Source organism: Periophthalmus magnuspinnatus, chromosome 21 (genome assembly GCF_009829125.3).
Source record: "Periophthalmus magnuspinnatus isolate fPerMag1 chromosome 21, fPerMag1.2.pri, whole genome shotgun sequence".
Taxonomy (NCBI): domain Eukaryota; kingdom Metazoa; phylum Chordata; class Actinopteri; order Gobiiformes; family Gobiidae; genus Periophthalmus; species Periophthalmus magnuspinnatus.
In genome coordinates, this window is record NC_047146.1 from 20,103,510 (window position 1) to 20,125,189 (window position 21,680).

Genomic DNA, 21,680 nt, shown 5'->3' on the forward strand with positions numbered 1-21,680 from the left:
TTGCAGTGGTCCAAAGTAATTCCTCGCTTACTTTATGCATTCAGAGGACTCTGAGGACTTCAGAGGAGTCTGGACTCAGACTTGAACTTTAACAGCCACATCAAATGAGTAACATCTGCAGCTTTTTACCACCTAAAAAACATTACAAAAATCAAAGGTATACTGTCAAAGCCAGACTTAGAGAGACTTATCCATGCATTTGTCTCCAGTAGGTTAGACTACTGTAACGTCCTGCTCACTGGCCTCTCCAAACGAGCCTTAACACAGCTGCAGTACATCCAGAACGCTGCTGCTCAGGTCCTGACTAGAACCAGGAAGTACGAGCACATGTGTCCTGTGCTCAGGTCTCTGCACTGGCTCCTGTAGCTCAGAGAATAGACTTTAAAGCAGCTCTGCTTGTGAATAAGTCTCTCCATGGCCTAGCACCAAAATACATCTCTGAAATATTAGTGCCATATGAACCATCTCACACTCTGAGGACTTCAGGGACCGGCCTCCTGCTGGTGCCCAGAGTCAGGACTAAACATGGGGAATCAGAGTTTCAGTTTTATGCAGCTAAAACCTGGAAAAGTCTTCCTGAAGATGTGAGACAGGCCTCTACTTTGACAATGTTCAAATCCAGGCTCAAACGGTTCTGTTTAGCTGTGGATATGACTGAAAGGTTTTTATTCCGCATTCTTCTCTTTTAATGTTAATTTTATTATGTTTTGATTTGTGTGATTTTAATGTCCTTCTTATTCTGTAAAGCACTTTCAATTACTTTGTGTACGAATAGTGCTATACAAATAAACTTGCCTAAGTTCTTCTAATTATTCACCATGATGAGTTTATAAGTGCTTTTGCAGCCAGACATGGAAAAGGTATAACTAGCATGGTAACACGCACTTCAGGCAGGCAGAGTTATTTTGACCTGAAGAGTTGTTTGTACACCATGTCTGTACTGGAGGAAGACACATTTTGCTCAAAAAGGCCTGCATAGGAAAAATTCGGGTCCTGGTCCTTTAATCTTTTTAGAAAAAGTAAGAGACAAATTCAGATATTTCTGAAGAAAAGAGATTGATCCAAATGTTGGAGGTCCAATGCCCACCCAAAAAACATACATACTGTGAGTGAGGCCTATTTAAGGTTTGAATTTGTGACGTTTCTTTTCCCCAAGCACTGTGGGTTTGTGTTGTCATTGTATTAAAAAAATAAATTAAAAAAAAATTCTACAAAAAACAAAACAAAACATTTTTGGTGAGGATGGGAACAGTTTCTTCACTCTTGGTGAGTTACAGCTTCATGTTTATGGGCAATATTTTGAGGATTTCACCAATCAAAAAATAAAATATTGTGATTTGAATTGTTAATTGCTATGGCAACGGTTGTAGAGCATCAGCTCCAGATAGAACAATAACAGTAATTACTGTGATGATTAAAATGATATAGTCTAATGTGTAGCTTCATCATTAAAGAACAATAGAATGTTTATCAGCCAACATAGCACCACAGGGGAAATAACAAAGACCGAGTGCATCACCTGGTGGACAAATGTATAATTACACACTACTGATGGTGTAATGATCATATTAAGAATTGAATGTTACATTGTTGGTGGCTAAATGGGTTTTAGAATCATATAAAGTATAACAATATGGTATAACCCAAAAAAGATGTTTTTCATCTTCATTTTTATTAACATCTAACTGCTAAGTTGAATATATGTAGGTGGTTAAAAGGATTTATTTAACATTTTTTGGCCCTTATTAATGTCTTATTCTGCATAACCTTATTCTACTGATAATTAGGGGAGCCTTAACCTGCAGGGAGAGGACACATACAGGTTTTTGTCATTCCCATTATACAGGGTCATGTCTCATGTGAAAGTTTAGAACCTCCAGAATTCACTTACTAAGCTGCAGAGGCTGCAGGTGCTGGGGTAGAGACCATTCAGATCAGAGAGTCTTTTTAGGTCTAAACCAATTTCAGCATTGAAACTGGCAACACGAATGAGAGACTCATGTGAGGCTCATTTTGCTTCCTGATTGGATAATCATCTTGAAAACCAAAACACCAAATTATAACAAGCAATTCATCATGTCCAATATTTTGTAATTAAGAATAAATCCGTATTAGAACTGTTATCAGTAAAAGTTATATTAGACTTGAACATGTTTACCTTGTATCTGGGGACAGAGAGGTCAGGTTTATTCGATTTAAAATCTAAATCTCACATACAATTCCTTTATGTCTTAGGGCATTTTCACACGTTGCACTCTGTGAAGCAACCCCAGTCCGCACTAGGTTTAGTTTTGTTTAATTTGTGTTGGCCTTGTTCACATACACCCTGCATCATTCACCCCAAACATGCACCATGAGCCACGTGAGAGTCCATCAACTAATTGCCAAACTTATTCCTATGACAAGCTTCAAGCAGACAGAACCCCATGAATACACACGTACATGCTCACTTCCCCTATATGCAGTGGTCTTTTGTCACCTGTGGCTAAATACAATGTTGTCATCACAGAACCAAACTATTGATTTAAAAATGGTGCGAGAGAAGAATGGAGACATTTACACCTCTTTTCAAGTTTAATAACCAACACCGCTATGTACAAAGCAAGCAACATCATCAAATGAAATCAAATCTAAAGTTTCAATCTGAGGGATTCAAAACAAAATGCGAGAAAACTTGAGATGCAGATGTTCGGTTTGACGTCCCTGGGTGCTTAACAGTTCACACACTAGTGGTTTTATAAGGATCAGGGCAGAAAACAGTGCAAGTGTAAGATATAGGGAGACTGAAACATGAAGTCTAAATGATTGGGTTAACTCTACTTTTTAGTTGAATTCAAGCACTTTTAACCAGTCAGACCCTGCTTTTGTTTGTTAATCAATTTTACAGTACACTTGTTGTTTTTCCCATTAATAGAGGAGACTATGGTTGCCCCTCCCTCATAGTCAAATTTTTGCCTCCATAGTCCAGAAGCTAAACAATAATTGGTAAAACAAAATTAACTTCTGTATGTTTATGACAATACTGAGAGCATAAAGATATTTAAACTGTAATCAGTGCTTTCTGATCAACAAATGCAATGAGTAACATATATACTAAACTAAATACTATGCTGAATTGACTAGTTAAAATACAAATATGGATCGCTTGTCCCACCATAGTCTCATTTTAAAAGGTCTATATTATGCTATTTTCTGGTCTATATTTATAATATGTCCTCATCACAAACAGACCTGGAGTTTTGTTTTGTTTCATTCACACATATTTAACACACAAACTCTGCAACTTTGGGCTGTGTTCTTCTCTCTAACGGAAATCACTCTCTTCCACCTTGTGATGTCATGTGGTAATACAGGAAGTGCTCCATTGTGTTTTTAAACTGTATGCTGTAGCTGTTGACTTAAAAACTATCATAACATGACATCACAAGATGGAACAGAGGAGAGTTTTGATGTAGACAGACTAATAATAAGAGATTGCTCAAACATTTGTGAATAAAACACAACTCCACATATGTTTTGAGGAGGTAACAACATTACAACATGGCTTAAAGCTCACAAGAGTCCATTTTGTGTAATATAGGAACTTTAAATGGGTGGGAAATGTTAAACTTTACAACTTACAATAATAGATGCCAGTATGTCTCATGTAGACAAGACTATGGTGGCTTGGCCCCCATTAAAAACAAGCCAAACTAAACTCAAGTGCCACCTTAGTCTGACCAGAAATCTGTGAAACACTGTCACAATAAAATCAAAAGAAAGAAAAGTGAAAGAGTGAAAATGGATAAGAATTTTAGACGCCACAAAAGATTATAGAAAATGAGTAAATGTGTAAAGGCTTTAGGGCTGGGCAATTCATGTAATTTAAATTAGATGTCAATGATCAGGGTGTTTATAAATGAACAGGTCTACAGCTGATCCTCTCAGTAAAAAATATGTGGCTTGGAGAAGAAAATTATAACATTTTTGTATTAAAGGTACAGTATGCAACTTTCTGGAGATGGCCACCTGAATAATTCCATGGAAATAGAAAATTAAAACTATACTTCAGAACACTCTCCATTAAGATATTGTTTTTTTTTATTGTGGAAGATTATTGCCAAAGGAACAATATTTCCATGGAAACAAACAGGAGGAGACCCTCCTCCAGGCCAAATCAGAGGTTTGTGGAGATGCAAGCCCGCACTCAGTAAGGAAGCATGTTTTTCTAGGTTTTTCAGTGCAATAAACACAACCAAAATGAAAAAACAAACATGCTTTTGTATATGTCTATTTTCTTGCTAAAAAGATTCAAACTGTAGCTTTAAATGGCCATGATTGAAAGTATGTTTTGTTTATATTCCTGAAATCAATACCAAATGCTTTTGAAAAGTAAAATTTTTTTAATCGTGATCAATCAATATGAGGAGAAACAAAACTTGTTCTTTTTTTTTTTTACATCACCCAGCCCTAGTAGTCCTACTCACACTGTTGTATGAATTTGGGTTCTTACAGGTAAATTTCTACAAACATTTTCAGAAACACTAAGCTTCAAATGCTTTTTGGTCTAAGAGAGGTTAGCAATTACTCTACAGTAGATTTATTAGTTTATTTGTGTGGGCATTTTAGTCAGGCAGTAAAAACCATGTGAACCAATTAGGGCTGCATGATATACATCATAAGAATTGGAATATTAGCAAACAATATTCTGTAAAACTAAACTTTTTTTTTCTTTTTAGTCCTAATTTAGTCTTAGGTTCTTCCTCGACTAATCATTAAATTTAGCTAGAAATGAAATTGTTTTGAACTTTTTGTTTTTAAACTATAAAAATGTAATCACATTTTACTCAAGATGGAGATTCAGTCATTTCTAATTGTGAGCGCTTGGGTGTTTTTCATGGAGAGGTCTGCAGCTAATCCTCTGTCAGTAAAAGCATGTGGTTTGGAAGGACTTGGAGGATTATTTTTTGTAAATTACAAAAACTATTTATGGTCTGGAATTTTTTGTTTTGTTTTTAATAATACAAAATATATTCAAATCGGGGGGGAAATGATTTGTTAAAATATATAAAATCTAACTCAATAATGTACAACGGTCTTGGATATTATTTTGTTGCTCATATCTTGCAGCCTTAATGTAAAAACACACCCAGGGTAGTCATGTTTGGTGAAAACATTGGCGTGCCACCCCTGAGAGCTGCTCAGGAGGTTCTAAAAACACATTTAAACATGGTGATAGAAGTACAGATTGCCGGCAGAACTACGCAGGGCTTTACAAATGATTCAGTTAAAACTCATCTTTTACAAAACCGCCAGTTAGTAGGGTCTGTACAGCCATGTGGGGACAGGGGGCGCCACACACGCACTCAGTACATGTGTGTCTCGCCCTACACTCCAGTGGAGCAGAGGCAGAAAGAAGAAGAGGAAGAGGAGAACAGAGAATGAGACTCTTCCTCTGCATCAATGGAGCTCCATGGGGTTACTGCAGACCACAGTAGAGTGAAGAGTTGATTAGGAACATTACCAACCCTCAGTCTGTTCCTATTCGTCAGTCGACCCTGCAAACATATATTGAAAGCTGTTAGACTTATGAAGATGAGTTAATAAGTAACAGCATCTTCTACACAGTAGTTTCTGTGTGAGATGCTGATAATTGTGGAGCAACAGCAGGCTGTTCCATGCCTGCTGCCATCTTCTGTCACCTGGCAATATATGAAGCACTTGACATGGCATGTGCCAGGGTTTGTGGCACGTTATGCGGCACCTGACCCAGTATCTGCTAGATATGCCAGCTGGCATCGAGTTGCCATTTCTGATCCAGGCAGCTTTTGTGGCATCTCACTGCTATTAGAGCTACTATTGTAGGTATAATCTGCTTAGTTTCTCAACATTAGTTGGGTGGTGCCCAAAAACTCTTCTCTAGTCAAAGTTGCACACAAAACGCAAGTCCTGCTTTAACTTAAAATCTAGATTTTGTGCAATTCTTTAAATCAATCATCCTACAATTTAAAAGATTTAAAGTGCTCTGAACCCAACTTGGTATCGGGTAGCAGCTAGATCCCAAGGAAGGAAGCCTACAACAGTAATGGCCACAGAATGCCACAGAAAGATGCCTTGTCCTAGATCACAAATGGCAGTTTGGTGCCACAGAAGGTCAAACATATCTGGCATGTGCTACATACTGATACTGCTACAAATACTGATACTGTGCTGTGTCAGGTGCCATTGCTTCTGCCAGTACTACACCACGCCGCCTTTAGTCAATGCACAGGACATGTGCATTGAAGAAGAAGAATTTCTTTAGTCAACTACAGCCCGAGTTGTGACTTTGAATGGGCTACACTTGCTACCAGTGGGGACATATTAAAAACCATGTGACAACAGCAGCAGAAATATATTTATGTAATTTCTTACTTTTTAAAAACAACTAAGTCAATAGAGTAGGTAACAGGAGGATAAAGTAAGAAGTAACAATAAAAGCAAACATCAGTCTGAAGATTGCTTACCGAGCAGGGATTAGCTCTCATCATCTGAGAAGTGAGGTTTAGCAATGGCCATCTCCTCTTTGCTGCTGGCGATCATCTTACACTTCTGCAATAACAAAGGGACAACTCAAACATGTAATCTGGCCCATGTTGGATTAGGATTTTTTTTAACTATAATTATGCATATGTGTCGTGTTAACTGTATTTATATTATGTGTTAATATTTATTAAAAAAATAAGTTTAAGAAAAAAAAAAGTTCAGTCAGTCTGTTTTTATTAAATTACAGGATTTCTCTGTTATATACATTAGGAACAGCAAAAAATTAAAGAACAGTACAAAGTATAAGTACTCAAACAAACAAATAACTGTTGTTGTGAGGGTCTAAAATGACATTACAACTTTAGATGTAGTTAAAATATGATAAATAAATGAATTGTGCAGTACCTCAGTCAGTTCCTTGATGGTGTGAACGTTAGCCTGGTGAGCCACTTTCCTCTTGGCTTCTTCAATGTGGTCCAGGTTGAGGGAGGGGGCCGGTGGTGCTAGACTGGGAGGGGGTTTGTTAGTGATGGTGGGAAGAGGAGCCAGGGGAGGCATGGCAGCCAGAGCCCCCATGTTACTTAGGGCTGCTGTCATGGTGGCTGCCGTCATGCTCGCCATAGCGGCGCTCATGGTCATGTTGGACATGCTGGGCATCCCAGGTAGGCTGGGCAGGCCCATTGGACCCATATTGGGCATCCCCATGCCCATGGGGAGGGGCAGGGGCAGAGGCAGGGACAGCGGCGCAGGGGAGGGAGTAGGTAGGGGTAGCTGGAGGATGGCTTTGGGACGCAGACTTTCAGGGATAGGCACCCCAGCCTTGGCACACATGGCAGCAGCATTAGCTTTGGCAATTTCCAGCAACTGGTCCTTATCTGAAAGACATAGAACAACAATTAAAAAACTATTACACAAACTACTGTATTACACAAATTACTGTACAAGTATATTGATCCTGTTCAATGCCCCTTTTTTAGGCTTTATGAAATCATGAACTGAATTTCCACCCATATAAAAAGTGCATATTTCTAGAATTCAAACTAAAAAAGGATAACTAGGTGCTGCTCACCTGGTTACAGGAGCTGTGTGCTCTGTATCGTGACACCGCTAATCCTGCAGAGGGCGCACTCTGCACAATCTGTTTGTTTTGGCTTGGCCAGAGATTAACTGGTATTCAGCCAGCAGAAATTTGTGTTGTTTTCAAAAGCAGGTTCTATAAACTGTAATAAACACTATAAACATGTTTTGTTTTATTTATTTAAATTGATTTAACCTGAAAAATCAGTGAGATTAAAAATATTTTTTCTTGTCTTGAGTGTCAAAAGAGTCAAGAGGCAGCAGTCTTTAGCTTGGTTTTACCACAAAGCTAAAGGCTGCTGCCTCCATCTTTGCCAAAGAACTGCAATGAAGTTAAAAGAATGGCTAGAGAAGTCCTGCAACTTGCGTAAACTTTCCCTAAGTTGCTCATTAATGAAGATTTGACAGCGCTTAGGCTATGTGTTGCTGGGCAAGTTATTTGTTGGCCAACACTGTGCAGTGTAGCGATGTTTACTTGGCTGTGCTCCTCTGGAAGATTTTGGGCCAACACCAGCATGATGAGATTATTTTGGCTTTGTCCATCACCTGTGTACATTCCGGTCCAGTCCAGGTATGCAATCCAGTGGTCATATGGGTTTTATATTCGCTGTTGGTGTATACAACTAAATGCATTTCCACTGTCAAAAAAGCACTTTAACTATTCTAGACACAATATTTTTCATTCCCACCTCCCATTACATATGCAAATCTTCTAAATGTGTATTAAAAATAAGATGATGAAAATGCAACTCTTACATATACTATAGGACAAAAGGGTACTGTGTATTAATCTCAAACTGTCCTGACACAGGATATGCTGACCCTACCTGACCAGTCCTCCTGTTAAGATGCACTGAGACCTTTGACTGAGGCACAAAGGAACTTGAATTTCATTTGGAAGCTAATACAATGAAATAAGTCTCTCAGACCTGGAATAGTAGGAAGCCTTACCCAGCTCAGTGATGCGAGGGGGAGTCTTGCTGTTGCTGCGTCGAGCTCTGGACCCTGAGCGCCGCTGGTTACGGAGAATAAGCACGGGCGAGTGACTGGGCTCCCTCTTCCAACGGTCTCGTCTGTCTAAGGAGCTACTGCGAAAGGCTGGCCTCCTACCTCTCCCCCTGGAGCGGGACCTGCGTCTGCGCTCAGTGGACCGTGACCTGGACCTCCTCCTCCTGCCTGCAGACCTGCTCCGTGAGCGTTTGCTCCGCCCTGTGGAGCGGCTCCTGGAGCGCTTCCTCCTGCCTGGGGACCTACTCCTGGATCTCTTCCTGCGGTCTGCAGATCTGCTCTGGGACCTTTTCTTCCTGTCTACAGACCTACTCTTGGATCTCTTCTTCCTGTCTACAGACCGACTCTTGGACCTCTTCCTACGGTCTGCCGACCTACTCCTGGATCTTTTTCTTCGGTCTACGGATCTACTTTTGGATCTCCTCCTCCGGTCTGCAGACTTAGAGCGCCTCTTTCCCCTAGCCGTGATGGAGCGGCTGCGTGAGCGTCTTCTCCTGGCTGGAGATCTGGACTTGGATTTGCGTGTCCTAGTTCGAGACTTGGAGGAGGAGCGTTTGCGGCGAGCGGGGGAAGGAGAGCGACTAGACCTCCTTCGTCGACCAGGACTTCTAGATTTAGACTTCCTCTTCTTTCTTTCTGTTGGAGACTTTGACTTCTTCCTCCCTGGAGACTTGGACCTTTGAAATAACAAATTTAAAACCATGATTATGAAAAGCAAGAATTTTAAAATATTTTAATACCACTGCAATATATTATATTAACATTAGGAAGAATAAAGTTGCTGCAGTCATCAGTACTAATCAAATCCCAATAGCCACTTGTAGATATTAGCTAAGACTCACCGAGAGGCCTTCTTGCGGGGCTTGGGTGTAGACCGTGGTGATGAGGTAGATCGGGACAGCTGCTGGCGGTGCACTGGGGAGCGCGATGTGGAGAGCTCTTTCTTTTGTGCCTGTGGAGATGGTTTGGACTCACTTTTAGCAGGAGACTTCTCCTGTTCACTGTTAGAGCCATCAGGACCAGAGGTGGGGGCTGCAGATATGGATGCGGATGTGCCATCTTCCTGTGCAGTCAGCTGCCTTGTCTCCTCTTTGTTCTGGTTGCTGTCCAGAGGTTTCTCTTGAAGCCTTTCTGAAGTGTTATCAGTTTGAGAACTGGAAGCAGCGGCACCAGACATTAATTTCAAGACAGCTGCAAAATTAAAAGACATCAAATGATATGAAGTTAAAAAACACAAATTAACTAAAACAAAAGACTAATTTCTAGTCAAAGACTACCAGTCCTCCCAACCAGTTGAGAATTATCAACTGAGGTGAACCTCTAATCTAATCCAATCTCCAATGTCAGCGGGCTTAGTAAAACAACACCAACACTGCTTGCTAGATAAAACAAACCCATTTTGCCAATGAGGATGCAATTACTCGCTCTATGGGCGTCTTTTCACACAATATTTTTAGGAAGGGAAGACTTAAGTAGAATGAATGTAAAGTACTAAATGTTAGTCTGAGGTGGAAGAAGTTTGGTCTTCTAAATTATTAAATGACCCGTGAGCTCCTCCATTTCTTACATGTCACAGAAATTAACAAACCTGACTGGACAGCTCTGACTTTGGCCTGAGACATAGGTAAGAGTGAAATACATTCAATCCTGTCGGTTCCAAACATGAGCAAAAAACAAACTTTTAGACTGTAGAGTTGAGCCTGTCTACAATTACTAAAACCAGTGTCATGATCAAGTCAGACATCACTGTTATGTTTGTTAACGGGAAAATCTGTTTTAAAGCAGTACCTAAGTTGTCCCCAGTTCCTCCTATGTGAGCAAGTGGGTCAAGGCAACTGAAAGGATCTACAGTACAAAAATGTTCTCCTACACGCCATAGGCTGGTTTACATCCTCTCACTGCAGTAAACATATCGGTAAGTAGTAGAAAATGGAGGTCCCACACTCACCCTCATTTTTTTCACCGTTGAGCTCCTCTTCTTTAGGAGCAGTCTGCGTTTTCCCTTTGACAGGAGAGGGTGAACTGGAGCGGGCTGGAGAGCTGCCATTAGACTGAGCCTCACTTGATTTGGACCTGGATCTTGAGATGTTCCTTTTCTTTTTGGGTGTTTTAGACTTCCTCTTGGCTGGAGGTGAGCGTGACTTTGTTCGGTGCTTTCGGACTGGGCTCCTGTTTCTTCTTCCGGGGGTGCGTGAGCGCTTCCTGGCTGGTGAGCGAGATTTGGACCTCCTGCGTGGAGATCTGCGGATACTTCTGGATCTTGAGCGATGGCTGCGTTTTGTAATGGAGCGTGATCTGGACCTCCTGGCCCTGTGTGTGGAGCGAGAGCGAGATCTTCTGGACCTTGGGGGTGGGGACCTGCGATGTCTGGAGGTGGATCTTGAGCGCTTACCACCGACCCGTCTGTCCAGGGAACGTGTCCTGGATCTACGAGCACCACGTCGCGATCTGGAGAGAGATCTTCGGAGCCTTGTGACTGAGCGCGAGCGTCGACCTGCTCCGGTGCGTTTAGGTGTACGACTCCGAGATCTCTTTCCTCTGCCACGAGACCTAGACTTAGATCTTTGACTTCTCCTGGGAGAGCGTGAGGAAGACCTTCGGTTACTGCGCTTGGGAGATCTCACCTTCTCCTTTTTTGGCGAAGGGGAACTTCTGCGGCGTTTGGGTGACACAGAAATCCGTTTGGACCTGGGAGACTTGGACACTTTCTTCTTGGGTGTGATGGAACGGGAACTTGAGCGGGAGTGTGAAAGGTCCCTTTTCAGTGGTTTAGGAGAAGGAGATGGCCTGCTTTTAGGGGGACTTTTAGGTGATGTTGAGCGAGATCGAGAACTCTTTTCAGACATTTCCTTTAAAGGTGGAGAGGGGCTTTTTGGTTGATCATCAATCTTTTTTTCATCTACAATAGACTGTTGTAAACTTTCACAATTGGATGCAGATTGTTCCTCGCAAAGCTCGGATTGCTTGACATCTAAGCCAGTGGGTGGGGTTGGAGACCTGATGGATTTGCATTCGGGGAGAATTTGCTGTAGATTATCCTGCGGTTTCAGACACTGGTTATCCCTGAATGCAGAACCTTCCTGTTTGGGGATGATATCTGGAAGAGCATGGGAATGACTAAATGATCCTTCTTCAGGACAGCTCTCCTCCTTTTCCACCTCAGCGATGGGTTTTATGTCCTCATCCTCTACGATGGACATAAGCCCAACTTCTGCTTGTGTTCCATTGGTGCTGCTGTCCTTTGGCACAGAAGGAGAAAGGGTCTTATCCGAGATCTCCTCTTTTATCATCTCCGGTAGCTCAGACTTGGTTAGCATGGGGACCTCTTTTTCAGCTTCCTCCTGGCTGTTCGGCTTGGACACTGTTTCTGGAAGGTCAAGGCAGACTTTAGTATCTTCAGGATCCTTCACCCCGTCATCCTCAGAGTCTGAGCCTGATGCTGAACTGCTCTCAGATGGAGAACAAGAGGGTGACTTTTTCTCCTGCTTTTCATCCTTCTTTCTTTTTTTCTTTTTCTTTTTGCCTGCATGTTTTTTGTGCTTTTTGGTTTTGGAGTCTCCTTCAGCTCGATCTTTGAAGATAGTAAACATGTTAAAGCATACCTTTTTAAAGAGATGGGTGATCATTCATTTCAAACAGCAAAAACATGACTGCAAAAATATAGAAATTACCTGAAGTGACAGGCTTTTTGCTGCCCCCCTTCGACACTGCCTGTTCTAATGTTCCTGCAGCAGCTGCCAGCCGTGCACTGTAACGTAACATGCAGGTATTTTATTTGTTTAAAATATCCAACAAAATTGAGAGAAACATGTGTATATAAATAAATCACAGTATTATTCATAAACTGCCTTCTGTTATGATAAACTTTCTTGAATTAGTTCATTTGGGAACTGTTGTGACTGTCAGTGTCCAGGTATGAATGGTGTGTGACTGAGTGTTGGTGGTGGTCGTAGGAGCCAATGACATAGATTGGCAGCCTCACTTCTGTCAGTCTGTCCCAGGGCAGTTGTGGCTACAATAGTAGCTTACCACCACTGAGTGTTAAGTGAATTAATGATGACTACAGTGTAGGTCTTTGAGAGCCTTTAATGAGTCTGTAAAGCAATTTTAAGATTAGCCCTAATGGTAATGGTGCTTCACAGTTTCTTACCTGGCCCGTGTTGTCCGGACTGGTCTCTGTGGAGGTGCCTCTTTTTCTGAATCTGCTGATTCTGAGCTGCTTTCCTTCTCATCTTTCCTCCTTCTCTTCTTCTTCTTACTTTTGTGTTTTCTGTGCTTTTTGTTTTTCTTGTGTGGCAGTTCATCCACTTTGGAGTCACCCTTTTCAGGGGACTCTTCTTCTCCTACACCATGGAAAAGAACCACATTATTAGTATTACAAGTATTACACACACTTATTCTGACAAAAACACTGTTGATTGAAGATGCAATTTTGGAAATAATGAAATCTGCATCAGTTAGTCCAGATCATACTGTTACTGCTATAAATGTCCTCACCTGACAGAACCTCTGCACTTTCCATGGCAGCACCTCGGTCCCAGGTCCCTTTCTTTCTGAGCAAACCCAGTGCCGCACTGAGAAAAGCAACAAGCAAGAATGTTCAAATCAACTCACCAATCCAACTACAAATCTTATGTTCTGTAGGTGTAAGACAATGTAACATTCTAACAAACAATGGATGAAATAATAAAATTAAATCATAAATTAACTTCTGCCAACCCTTTACTCCACTTCACTATCCTCTCTGGAGTTTATCGTTTCTCTTTAACCACAAACACGGTGGCTCACAGAGGTCGACAAATCCACTTTCTTTTAGGGCCTATTGATTATTGTCATGGATGATCAGCAGTGCAGTACCACCCGTGATACCAGCTTTAATACACTCTTCCGTGGCATATAGTTCACTTCATACTGAGCTGCTGATGGTAGTAGTAAACAAAGATTTGGCCATGAACAAACGTGTAATACAGGCCTGCGCTGTTGTTTGCAGCCTTCATTCAGCCTGCTCTCGTGTGAGCCCTGGGTTAGCTTATCTACTGATAGTCTAACTATTACATGCTTTACACGCCTGTTTCTCTTCAACGAATTGACTCTGTATTATTTGAAACCAGTCACAAAATATAAGCAGAACAAAGTTGTGCAAGTGTGTTTCAGTAGTTCATTCAACAATTCATAGTAGCTACGAAAGCATGCTACCTAGCTAACATACGCTTTATTTACTTTAGCTGCTATCCGTTAGTCGTACTGTCCCTTATGTCTAACGGGGTAATGGACGGTTTATATACGTACCCAGAATGTGCACACACAACACTGAACGAGAACCACCGGACACCAGGCGCCAAACTTGTACGAACACTGTGCACACGCTAACCGCTCACATTAGCCTCCAGCTAACGCATCCGCCATGATTCAGAAAGAGTATCCCACAATGCCCCGCGGGACGGTTCGAACGCTGGCGTCGCTGTTTCCACGGCAACGGCACACGAGCGTACGCCACTGCTATTCTTTAAGAACTAATGCATTTTCATCAAGATATTTGCCCGCTTCAAATGGGGTCACTTCAGACGTATGAGATTTGCACAATTGTTAAGAGTAGTGTAGTTAAAAATAAACTTAAATATATAACAGAACCATCATGACACATGTTTCCCTTCGTACTTAGTAGAATTGGCTTAAATAGTAATAAAATATCAACTTTCTAACAACGCAAAGTACGTTTCAACATATTTATCTTTCCTAAAATCCATATTTTAAATGTCACGTGCTAAAGTATTTTCAAAAACCCGGAAGTCAACCAAGAGCGGAAATGTGCGACAGCTGGAGCTTGAAATTGAGCGCTTTTAGTGCTAATTTACTCAAAATATGAAGAAAAGATTCCACATCAACCTGGACGACAGCGCGTTCACCAAAGAAAGAACCCCGGTGCGTCTTCTGTGCGTCAGGGTTATGGTTAAACATGGGTTATTTTACCGATCAGAGTAACACCATACTTTTGTTATTTTGTGCTGTGCAGCCAATCTATAACTCTTTAAAACACATTGTCTACATAAATGAGCGCTGCAATTACACGTCAGTGTGTTACATTATGAAATTTAAAGGTGTACTGTGTAACCTTTCTGGTGAAGGGTTCGGCACATGCTTGTCTCCATGGAGATGTTATTTATTTGCCTTTATTCCACATGTATTTAAAGCAATTTATGAACAATAAAAACGAGTGCATAAATACAAGACAGAAGAGTTTAATGCCATACTGTGGAACATTTCAGGCAAAGCAGTAATATTTCCACAGAGATAAGCAATTGACGGACCTTACCCCTAAAAAGTTACATGGTGCACAATTGAATCATTGTTTAGCTTCAAACTACTAAATTGAGTTCAAATAAAATGGCTACCAAGTAGTGCAAAAAAACAACTGTTATGCATAAATGACTCTTCACTATGGTTATACAGCACAATATATGGACAACAAGAAATAGCAGGTAATGTGTCTACAGAAGTACTCCCTAGTATTTATGTATGTCTATTGATCCTGGTTTTAAACTAGTTAAATTCATATCTGGATTCACTATTGTTTTGACCAAACCCTTAAGACTGTCTATGCAAATTAATCAAATTTTACCTGAGATTCAGGCATTTCTATTGATCAGTGATCAGCTTTGGTCTTTTTAATGGAGAGGGCTAAAGCCAATCTTTTGTCAGTAAAAGCATGTGGTTTGGAGCAGAGGGAAAACATGGGAGGAAATAATTCATGATTTATTACATTTAGAAAATTAATATTGAAAATCGTTTTTTATTAGTTTGTAATAATAGAGTCAAATGTAATCAAAAATCACGATATTAGACTTGGTTTGTCAAAAGTATCAAAAATCTGATATTATTCCAAAAAAAAAATATATTCTATAACTAGTATTGAAACCAGATACTGCTTTGAGCTAAAAAAAAAAAAAAAAAAAAAGTCACATTCACAGGACAGACATGAACCATTCCTGAGCTTGAGAATGACTTTGAGCTGTATCAGAACAAGTATAAGACCATCAAGACTAGAGTACGCCCATAGACTACTGAAGTACCTACCTGGACGACTGAGGGATTACATGGATATAAGACCATATAATATAAAAGAAAGTACAATGATTTAATGTTAGAAATTACTTTTTTGTGTCTAGTGTGTTTTTTATTGTCATTGTGGTATTGGAACCTAGTCTATTCCTTAGTATCGAAATCAAGTTTGGAATTAGAACACCAAGTTTTGTCGTTGTTTTTTTGTTTGTTTTTTTGTCATATTGTGCAGTCCTATCTTAAATCATATGATAACTGCATACTTAATTACAATAACAAAATCTGTAATCTGCAAATTTGTTTATACTGAAATGTTCATTCTTCTTTATGTTCCTATTGCAGCCAAAGCCACAATTCAAGTTGTCTTCAAATAATGAAGACACCAACAGTGCAACTACAGCACAGCCCCTGTCCTATGCAGAGTATGTAGTCCAAAACAAGAACAGTTCCACAGACGGACCCTCCTCCAAGCTGCCCAGGCCTGGAGACCCTTCTGAAGCCCATAGCTCAGCATCTTCTGCACAGAAAGGTGGTGAGATACTTGAGGACTGCATCAAAACCACTGACGAGGCAAAGGATGAGGGAGTCCAGAAGTCCAGTTTAGTCCAAAATCTGGGGCCAAAGCCAGTGGGGTCTGGGAGCAGCATTATTGTCAGTCCACGTCAGGTAATTTCATATTTGTGAGAGATACACAGTGGCACAGACTCAAGTGACTTTTGATAAATTTCCATTCTGCTCTTAACTGAAGAAAAAATAGGGAGGAAAATCAGTCACCACTCCGTCCGTTATGTGTCAAGCCTTAACTCAACTTAATCAATTTAACGATGGGCCGGAACAGAGAATGGGATAGCTCAAAAATATTGGTATTGATATCGACCAATACCGATATTGAAGAATCTATATCACTCTTATGATACTCGAACCGATATATCACCCATTTCTCGTGTAGTCAGATTTGTTTTTTCAGTAATGCATGTGCAGAGTGGTATAAACATTTAAGTACTCCAGTGCTGTTTCATGATTTTTGTTTTATTTGTTAGAGGGGAAATCCCATTCTGAAGTATGTGCGAAGCGTCCCGTGGGAGTTTGGAGAAGTGGTACCAGACTATGTCCTGGGCCAGACCACCTGCGCCCTCTTTCTCAGGTGATTTTTTGCTTTTTTCCCACATTGTTTGGTTAATCATTTTTAAATGACTTATAAGCTGTCATTCTGAACATTCCTCTAAAGCAGGGGTGTCAAACACATTTTCACCGAGGGCCACATCAGCAAAATGGCTACTCTCAAAGGGCCAGATGTAACATAAATCTAACTACTTTTTAAACTTGTTAATTAACTATTTCTGTATTTATTACATATTCAAGATCCAAATATTGTGTATGCATTTTGCTAGATGTAAAAATATGGCTGTGTAACTGTGCATCGCCTGATAAAATGACATTTTAAGACCATCACACCTTCTAATTTACCCTGTCGAGAGCCACATAAAATGATGTGGAGGGCCACATTTGGCCCACGGGCCTTGAGTTTGACATATGTGCTCTAAAGGTAGTCTTATCAGAAATTGAAAAAAATGTGTAATACAAGATAAAAAAAAATATACATGATATCAATGAATAACTTCAGAAATAATATTTATATAATGAAATGTATCTTTCCATGGATTATCAAAATTCACAAATTTCATGGTGGTTTTCCATGTTTCTTGGAAACATTACATTGACTTGCATTCATATGGGGACTGATCCTAACATTAACCATAGTCTTGACTAACTTGACTAACCTTAACCTATTTTAACCCATATGTGAACTTTAAATCATGTTTTTGATCTAATAATAAAGGATGCCCCAATGAAGTCAGTGTGTATTTGATCCCCACACTGTTATAAATGTACACACCCACACACCAAATTCAGTTGGGACTAAACCTCGTCTAGAACTGGACCAAACGAAGCCTACATCAGGACTAGACGAGGATCAAACAGGACTAAACCATGTCAAGTGCAATAACCAGCATTTTGTGTTGAATGTGCAGTCTACGATATCACAACCTGAACCCCAACTACATCCATGAGCGCCTCAAACAGCTCGGCTCCAGTTTTGTCCTGAGAGTGCTGCTGCTGCTGGTGGATGTGGTGAGTCCACACACAAGACAAGTTAAAGTGCACATGACAAGTTGGGGGGTGGGGGATGTTAGCCTGCTGCTGTGGCCGATAACCGATGTTTGCAGATACCCGATATTTCACTTTTAAAATCCATGGAGACGCCCACAAATTTATCTTAAGTTAAAATAACATCAGTATTGGCCAATATCTGTAACAATTTCAGCCAATGCCAATACTTGAACCGATATATATTGCCCATCCCTACTAACTATATGCTTTTATATTGTAAAAAAAACAACTCAACATTATATTGATAAAAATGCAAAGAATATAACTACATTTGCTTTCCACTGTAATGAGTCTGGTTGGGGTTTCCAAACATTCCTCTGTTCATGTTTTCATCTTGTTCTCAGAAAGACCCTCACCACGCCCTGAAGGAGCTGGCCAGAATCTGCATCATGGCCGACTGCACTCTGGTCCTGGCCTGGAGGTGAGAGCTTGTATCTGCTTTAGGCTGGTGCTTTTATATTTAACGTTCTTCACTATGCATTTGGTAGTTTTTTCTAAAGTACCACTGGTCACCTTTGCTTTGGTACGCCTTCGTAGAATTATGCCAACATACACTACCAGTCAAAAGTTTGGACAGACTTTTTCTTGTACATTTCTTCTTTATTTCCATGATTATTTACATTCTAGATTCTCACTGAGGATATCAAAACTATGAATGATACATATGGAATGTAGTCAACAAAAATAAGCTCAAAATAACTAAAAACTTTGCTTTAAAAAAGCCACCCTTTGCCTTGATCACTGCTTGGCACTCCTGGCATTTCTTGACCCATTTCAGGAGACTTCATGGTGAATTTCAAGAGAAGTCCAAGGGTTTGCTTAAAAACGTAGGCTGAAAACCCAAGAAAAAATACAAAATGGATTTAACAAGACATTTTCAGGAGCATGTGATCAATATGAGCGTTCATGGTCCTGCTTAGGTGTTTGATTGAAACTAACTGAAAAGCTGTTGGCTAATGCTAGTGGCCTTACTGTAATTTTATGTGTGAGAGACTTGTTTAACAGAACATATCATCTCACCTGTTGTAGTTCAGCTAAGTCAACTCTTTCGTGTCAGATTGTATGATAGGTTCACAACCTATATTACAGTTCAAAAGAGAAGAGAAGACAAGAGAGATTATTTCAATATTGAGGAGAAAGAGGGGAGAGGCAAAAAAACCCAGTTACAAATCACCACCCTCTCTGGGGCCCAGACCGTCTTTCTCCTCTTTTATTAAAATTAGGAAACCCTAGTTACATACACATACACATACTCTGAAAGGGGGGGGGCATATACTTTGCAAGCAGTGTAAAAACATATGACGAAATTCACAGAGAAATATATTCTGTTTTTGCATTTCCAGAAGGTCACTCTTTCCACAAAACATCCTCCCATGATGTTTCTGTTTTAGGTTTCACAGTGACCTTCTTCCCGTGGGATCCTGCACTTTCAAAAGACATTTTCTGCAAGACTCAAGAACAAACATTAGTGCAGATTACATAGTTTACATAGTTGAATATAATGACTAAATAAAGAGTGAACATTACATTACAGTACCTTTAAAATGAACAGTGAGATAACATAATATAACTTGAATATATATTTTGAATCCATCATTGTATTAAAATAAAACTCAGATTAAAGTCTAATAAAGCTTCTGACAGCAGAGCCTCTAGTTAGCATCACATCCACAGAGAATGTTGATCAGTTGCAAGTGCTTTTATTTACGTTTCTTTTCTGTGCTCAGTCCAGAAGAAGCAGGACGGTACTTGGAAACGTACAAGTCCTATGAGAAGAAGCCTGCTGACCTGCTAAAGGAGCAAGTGGAGAAGAACTACTTGTCTAAGGTTTGTTTGAAGGAGTGGTTTCCTTAGAAAATAAAGAGGGGGGATTATGCAAAATCGACTTTTGGAGCTTTCTATCATGTTATAACTTTCCCTCATCAAAAACATGCCAGGTATTTGTCAATCATGCATGTTTGAGGAATTTAGAAATTTAAATCTCTCCTGGGCCCTATCTGAACCCTCCTGACGGTTAGCTGTAAAGTTTGTCCAATGCTCAGCCCACAAGCCTACATCATCCAGGCTCCCACACGACAATTCTCCATAAATATACAAAACCGTGAAACAAAATAATACGCTAAAGCTTCACAAACCTGATGCGATGTGCAGCAGTTTCATTAGTGGGATGCACATCAGTTGTAATGTGACAGCCCTCTGTAGAGTGAAAAAAAATGCAAGTGAAACCTATAAACCTATAAAACACGTTAATACATTGTTTTTGGCAAATTTTGCATTTTCAAAATAATAAAAGGTCACATGGTGATCTAAATATGTTACATGTTAGTAGTTAATAGCCCATAGACGTAAAATATCCCCTTTTTAAATGAGAGCTGAGCCTAATTCACCAACCATCCAGATGCGAACACAAGTGCTCACATTGTTTTGTGTTTGTTTGAAGGTAACAGACTGTATGACCACGGTGAAGTCCATCAATAAAACCGATGCCATCACGCTGCTGTCCACCTTCTCTGTAAGTGTTGTTACAACCTATGGTTCAAGAGTGTAGAGACTGACAGGGAGTTACAAAAGATGTTGCTTATTTTACAGATAAACAATAATTTAGTTATACAAAAACAAATGTCCATTGTGTCACGGGTGACCAGTCTGGTGTCCGGTGGAGAGGAGAACAACAGGACTTTGAGGGCCGGATTCTATTCTAAACTGACTTTATCTATGTGTTTAACTATTTTATAAGGGATTTTTCTTGTCAAAAATATCATCTTTCTTTTGCTTCACTCATGCATGTTTGTGTAATCTCGCATGCAACTGTCACCTTTCTAAAAGAACTGCAGGTTAAGGTACTGGCAAACCAGGTTCAGTTGTGATTGGTACTTTTTTAACAGTAAGAGCACAGGCTACAGTTTCTTTAACAAGAGTTATTCTGCTCATTAAATTGTCTTAACCATGAACAAACGGACTCCTCTAGCATGTTTGCGTCTAGTACTTGTAGCTCACAGAAATTTCACAAAATTTTCCGTACATGTACTTCATTTAAAGTTATAACATGGGAAATGTCTCCTTTTATTAAAGGTGTACTATGTAGCATTTCATGTGGAGGGTCACCTGCTTGTCTCAGTGGAGATTGCTTTACCTGGAGTATTCCACAGTATGGCATTAAATGTATATATGTGACGCCACTAGACTAAGTTACAGGTCAGAGGTGTGGAGGTGGGTTTTTCAACTATTTTGTAGCTGTAAAACCAGTGCCACACTTAAGAACATTTCAGGCAAAGCAACAACAACATTTTCACCAAAAAGTTGACTTGGTGCACTGATGTTGTATTTTTCTTCACATTTCTAGTCTGTAGAAGGAATCATCAATGCCTCAAAGGAAGACTTGGTCCTCTGCCCAGGCCTCGGCCCTCAGAAGGTCAGAAAAACACTGTCAAATATTTTATGAAAAGTAAAAAAAAAAAAACTTTTTTTTTTTTTTTTTTTTACAAAATACAGGCAAGAAGACTGCATGACGTTCTACACAAGCCATTCCTCAAATCAAAGACTAAAGATGGTTGAGATGAACATTTTCATAATAAGAAAAAATACAAACATTTCTTGAACAATTTTTTATCTGGATTGTTACGTTGTAATTTAATTTAATAAACCTGTTTTGTGTACTTGTTACTTTAAACTGTGTGCAACATGCAAATACATATTTTTGTATAAAACTTTGAATTTGTCAAAAGTTGTTCTTGACTGGAAACTCTCATGAAAAACAGAGAAACAACAGTTGGTGCTATTGGGTAACAAGATAAGGCAAACAAACTTTACTATAGATTTTCATTTTGCGCCTGGCACATTCAGGCTCATGAGCCGGTTTG

The 21,680-nt window shown here is 39.9% G+C and overlaps 2 protein-coding genes across 2 annotated transcripts; one reads left to right on the forward strand and one right to left on the reverse strand.

Moving 5' to 3' along the window:
* Positions 1-2,559: 2,559 nt before the first annotated feature.
* Positions 2,560-14,071, reverse strand: sona (SON DNA and RNA binding protein a). The gene is made up of 10 exons (XM_033986383.2): positions 13,879-14,071; positions 13,087-13,163; positions 12,740-12,932; positions 12,261-12,337; positions 10,538-12,160; positions 9,432-9,780; positions 8,533-9,266; positions 6,910-7,379; positions 6,486-6,570; positions 2,560-5,537 (listed from the first exon to the last, which is right to left on the reverse strand). The coding sequence occupies exons 2-9, from the start codon at positions 13,109-13,111 to the stop codon at positions 6,496-6,498; spliced, it is 3,546 nt and encodes a 1,181-aa protein (XP_033842274.1). The 5' UTR covers positions 13,112-13,163; positions 13,879-14,071; the 3' UTR covers positions 2,560-5,537; positions 6,486-6,495.
* Positions 14,072-14,378: 307 nt separating this feature from the next.
* Positions 14,379-21,486, forward strand: ercc1 (excision repair cross-complementation group 1). The gene is made up of 9 exons (XM_033986387.2): positions 14,379-14,511; positions 15,991-16,314; positions 16,689-16,792; positions 17,682-17,781; positions 18,165-18,241; positions 19,548-19,647; positions 20,261-20,332; positions 21,164-21,232; positions 21,313-21,486. Exons 1-9 carry the CDS (start codon positions 14,452-14,454, stop codon positions 21,373-21,375), a joined length of 969 nt encoding a protein of 322 aa, XP_033842278.1. The 5' UTR covers positions 14,379-14,451; the 3' UTR covers positions 21,376-21,486.
* Positions 21,487-21,680: the final 194 nt, after the last annotated feature.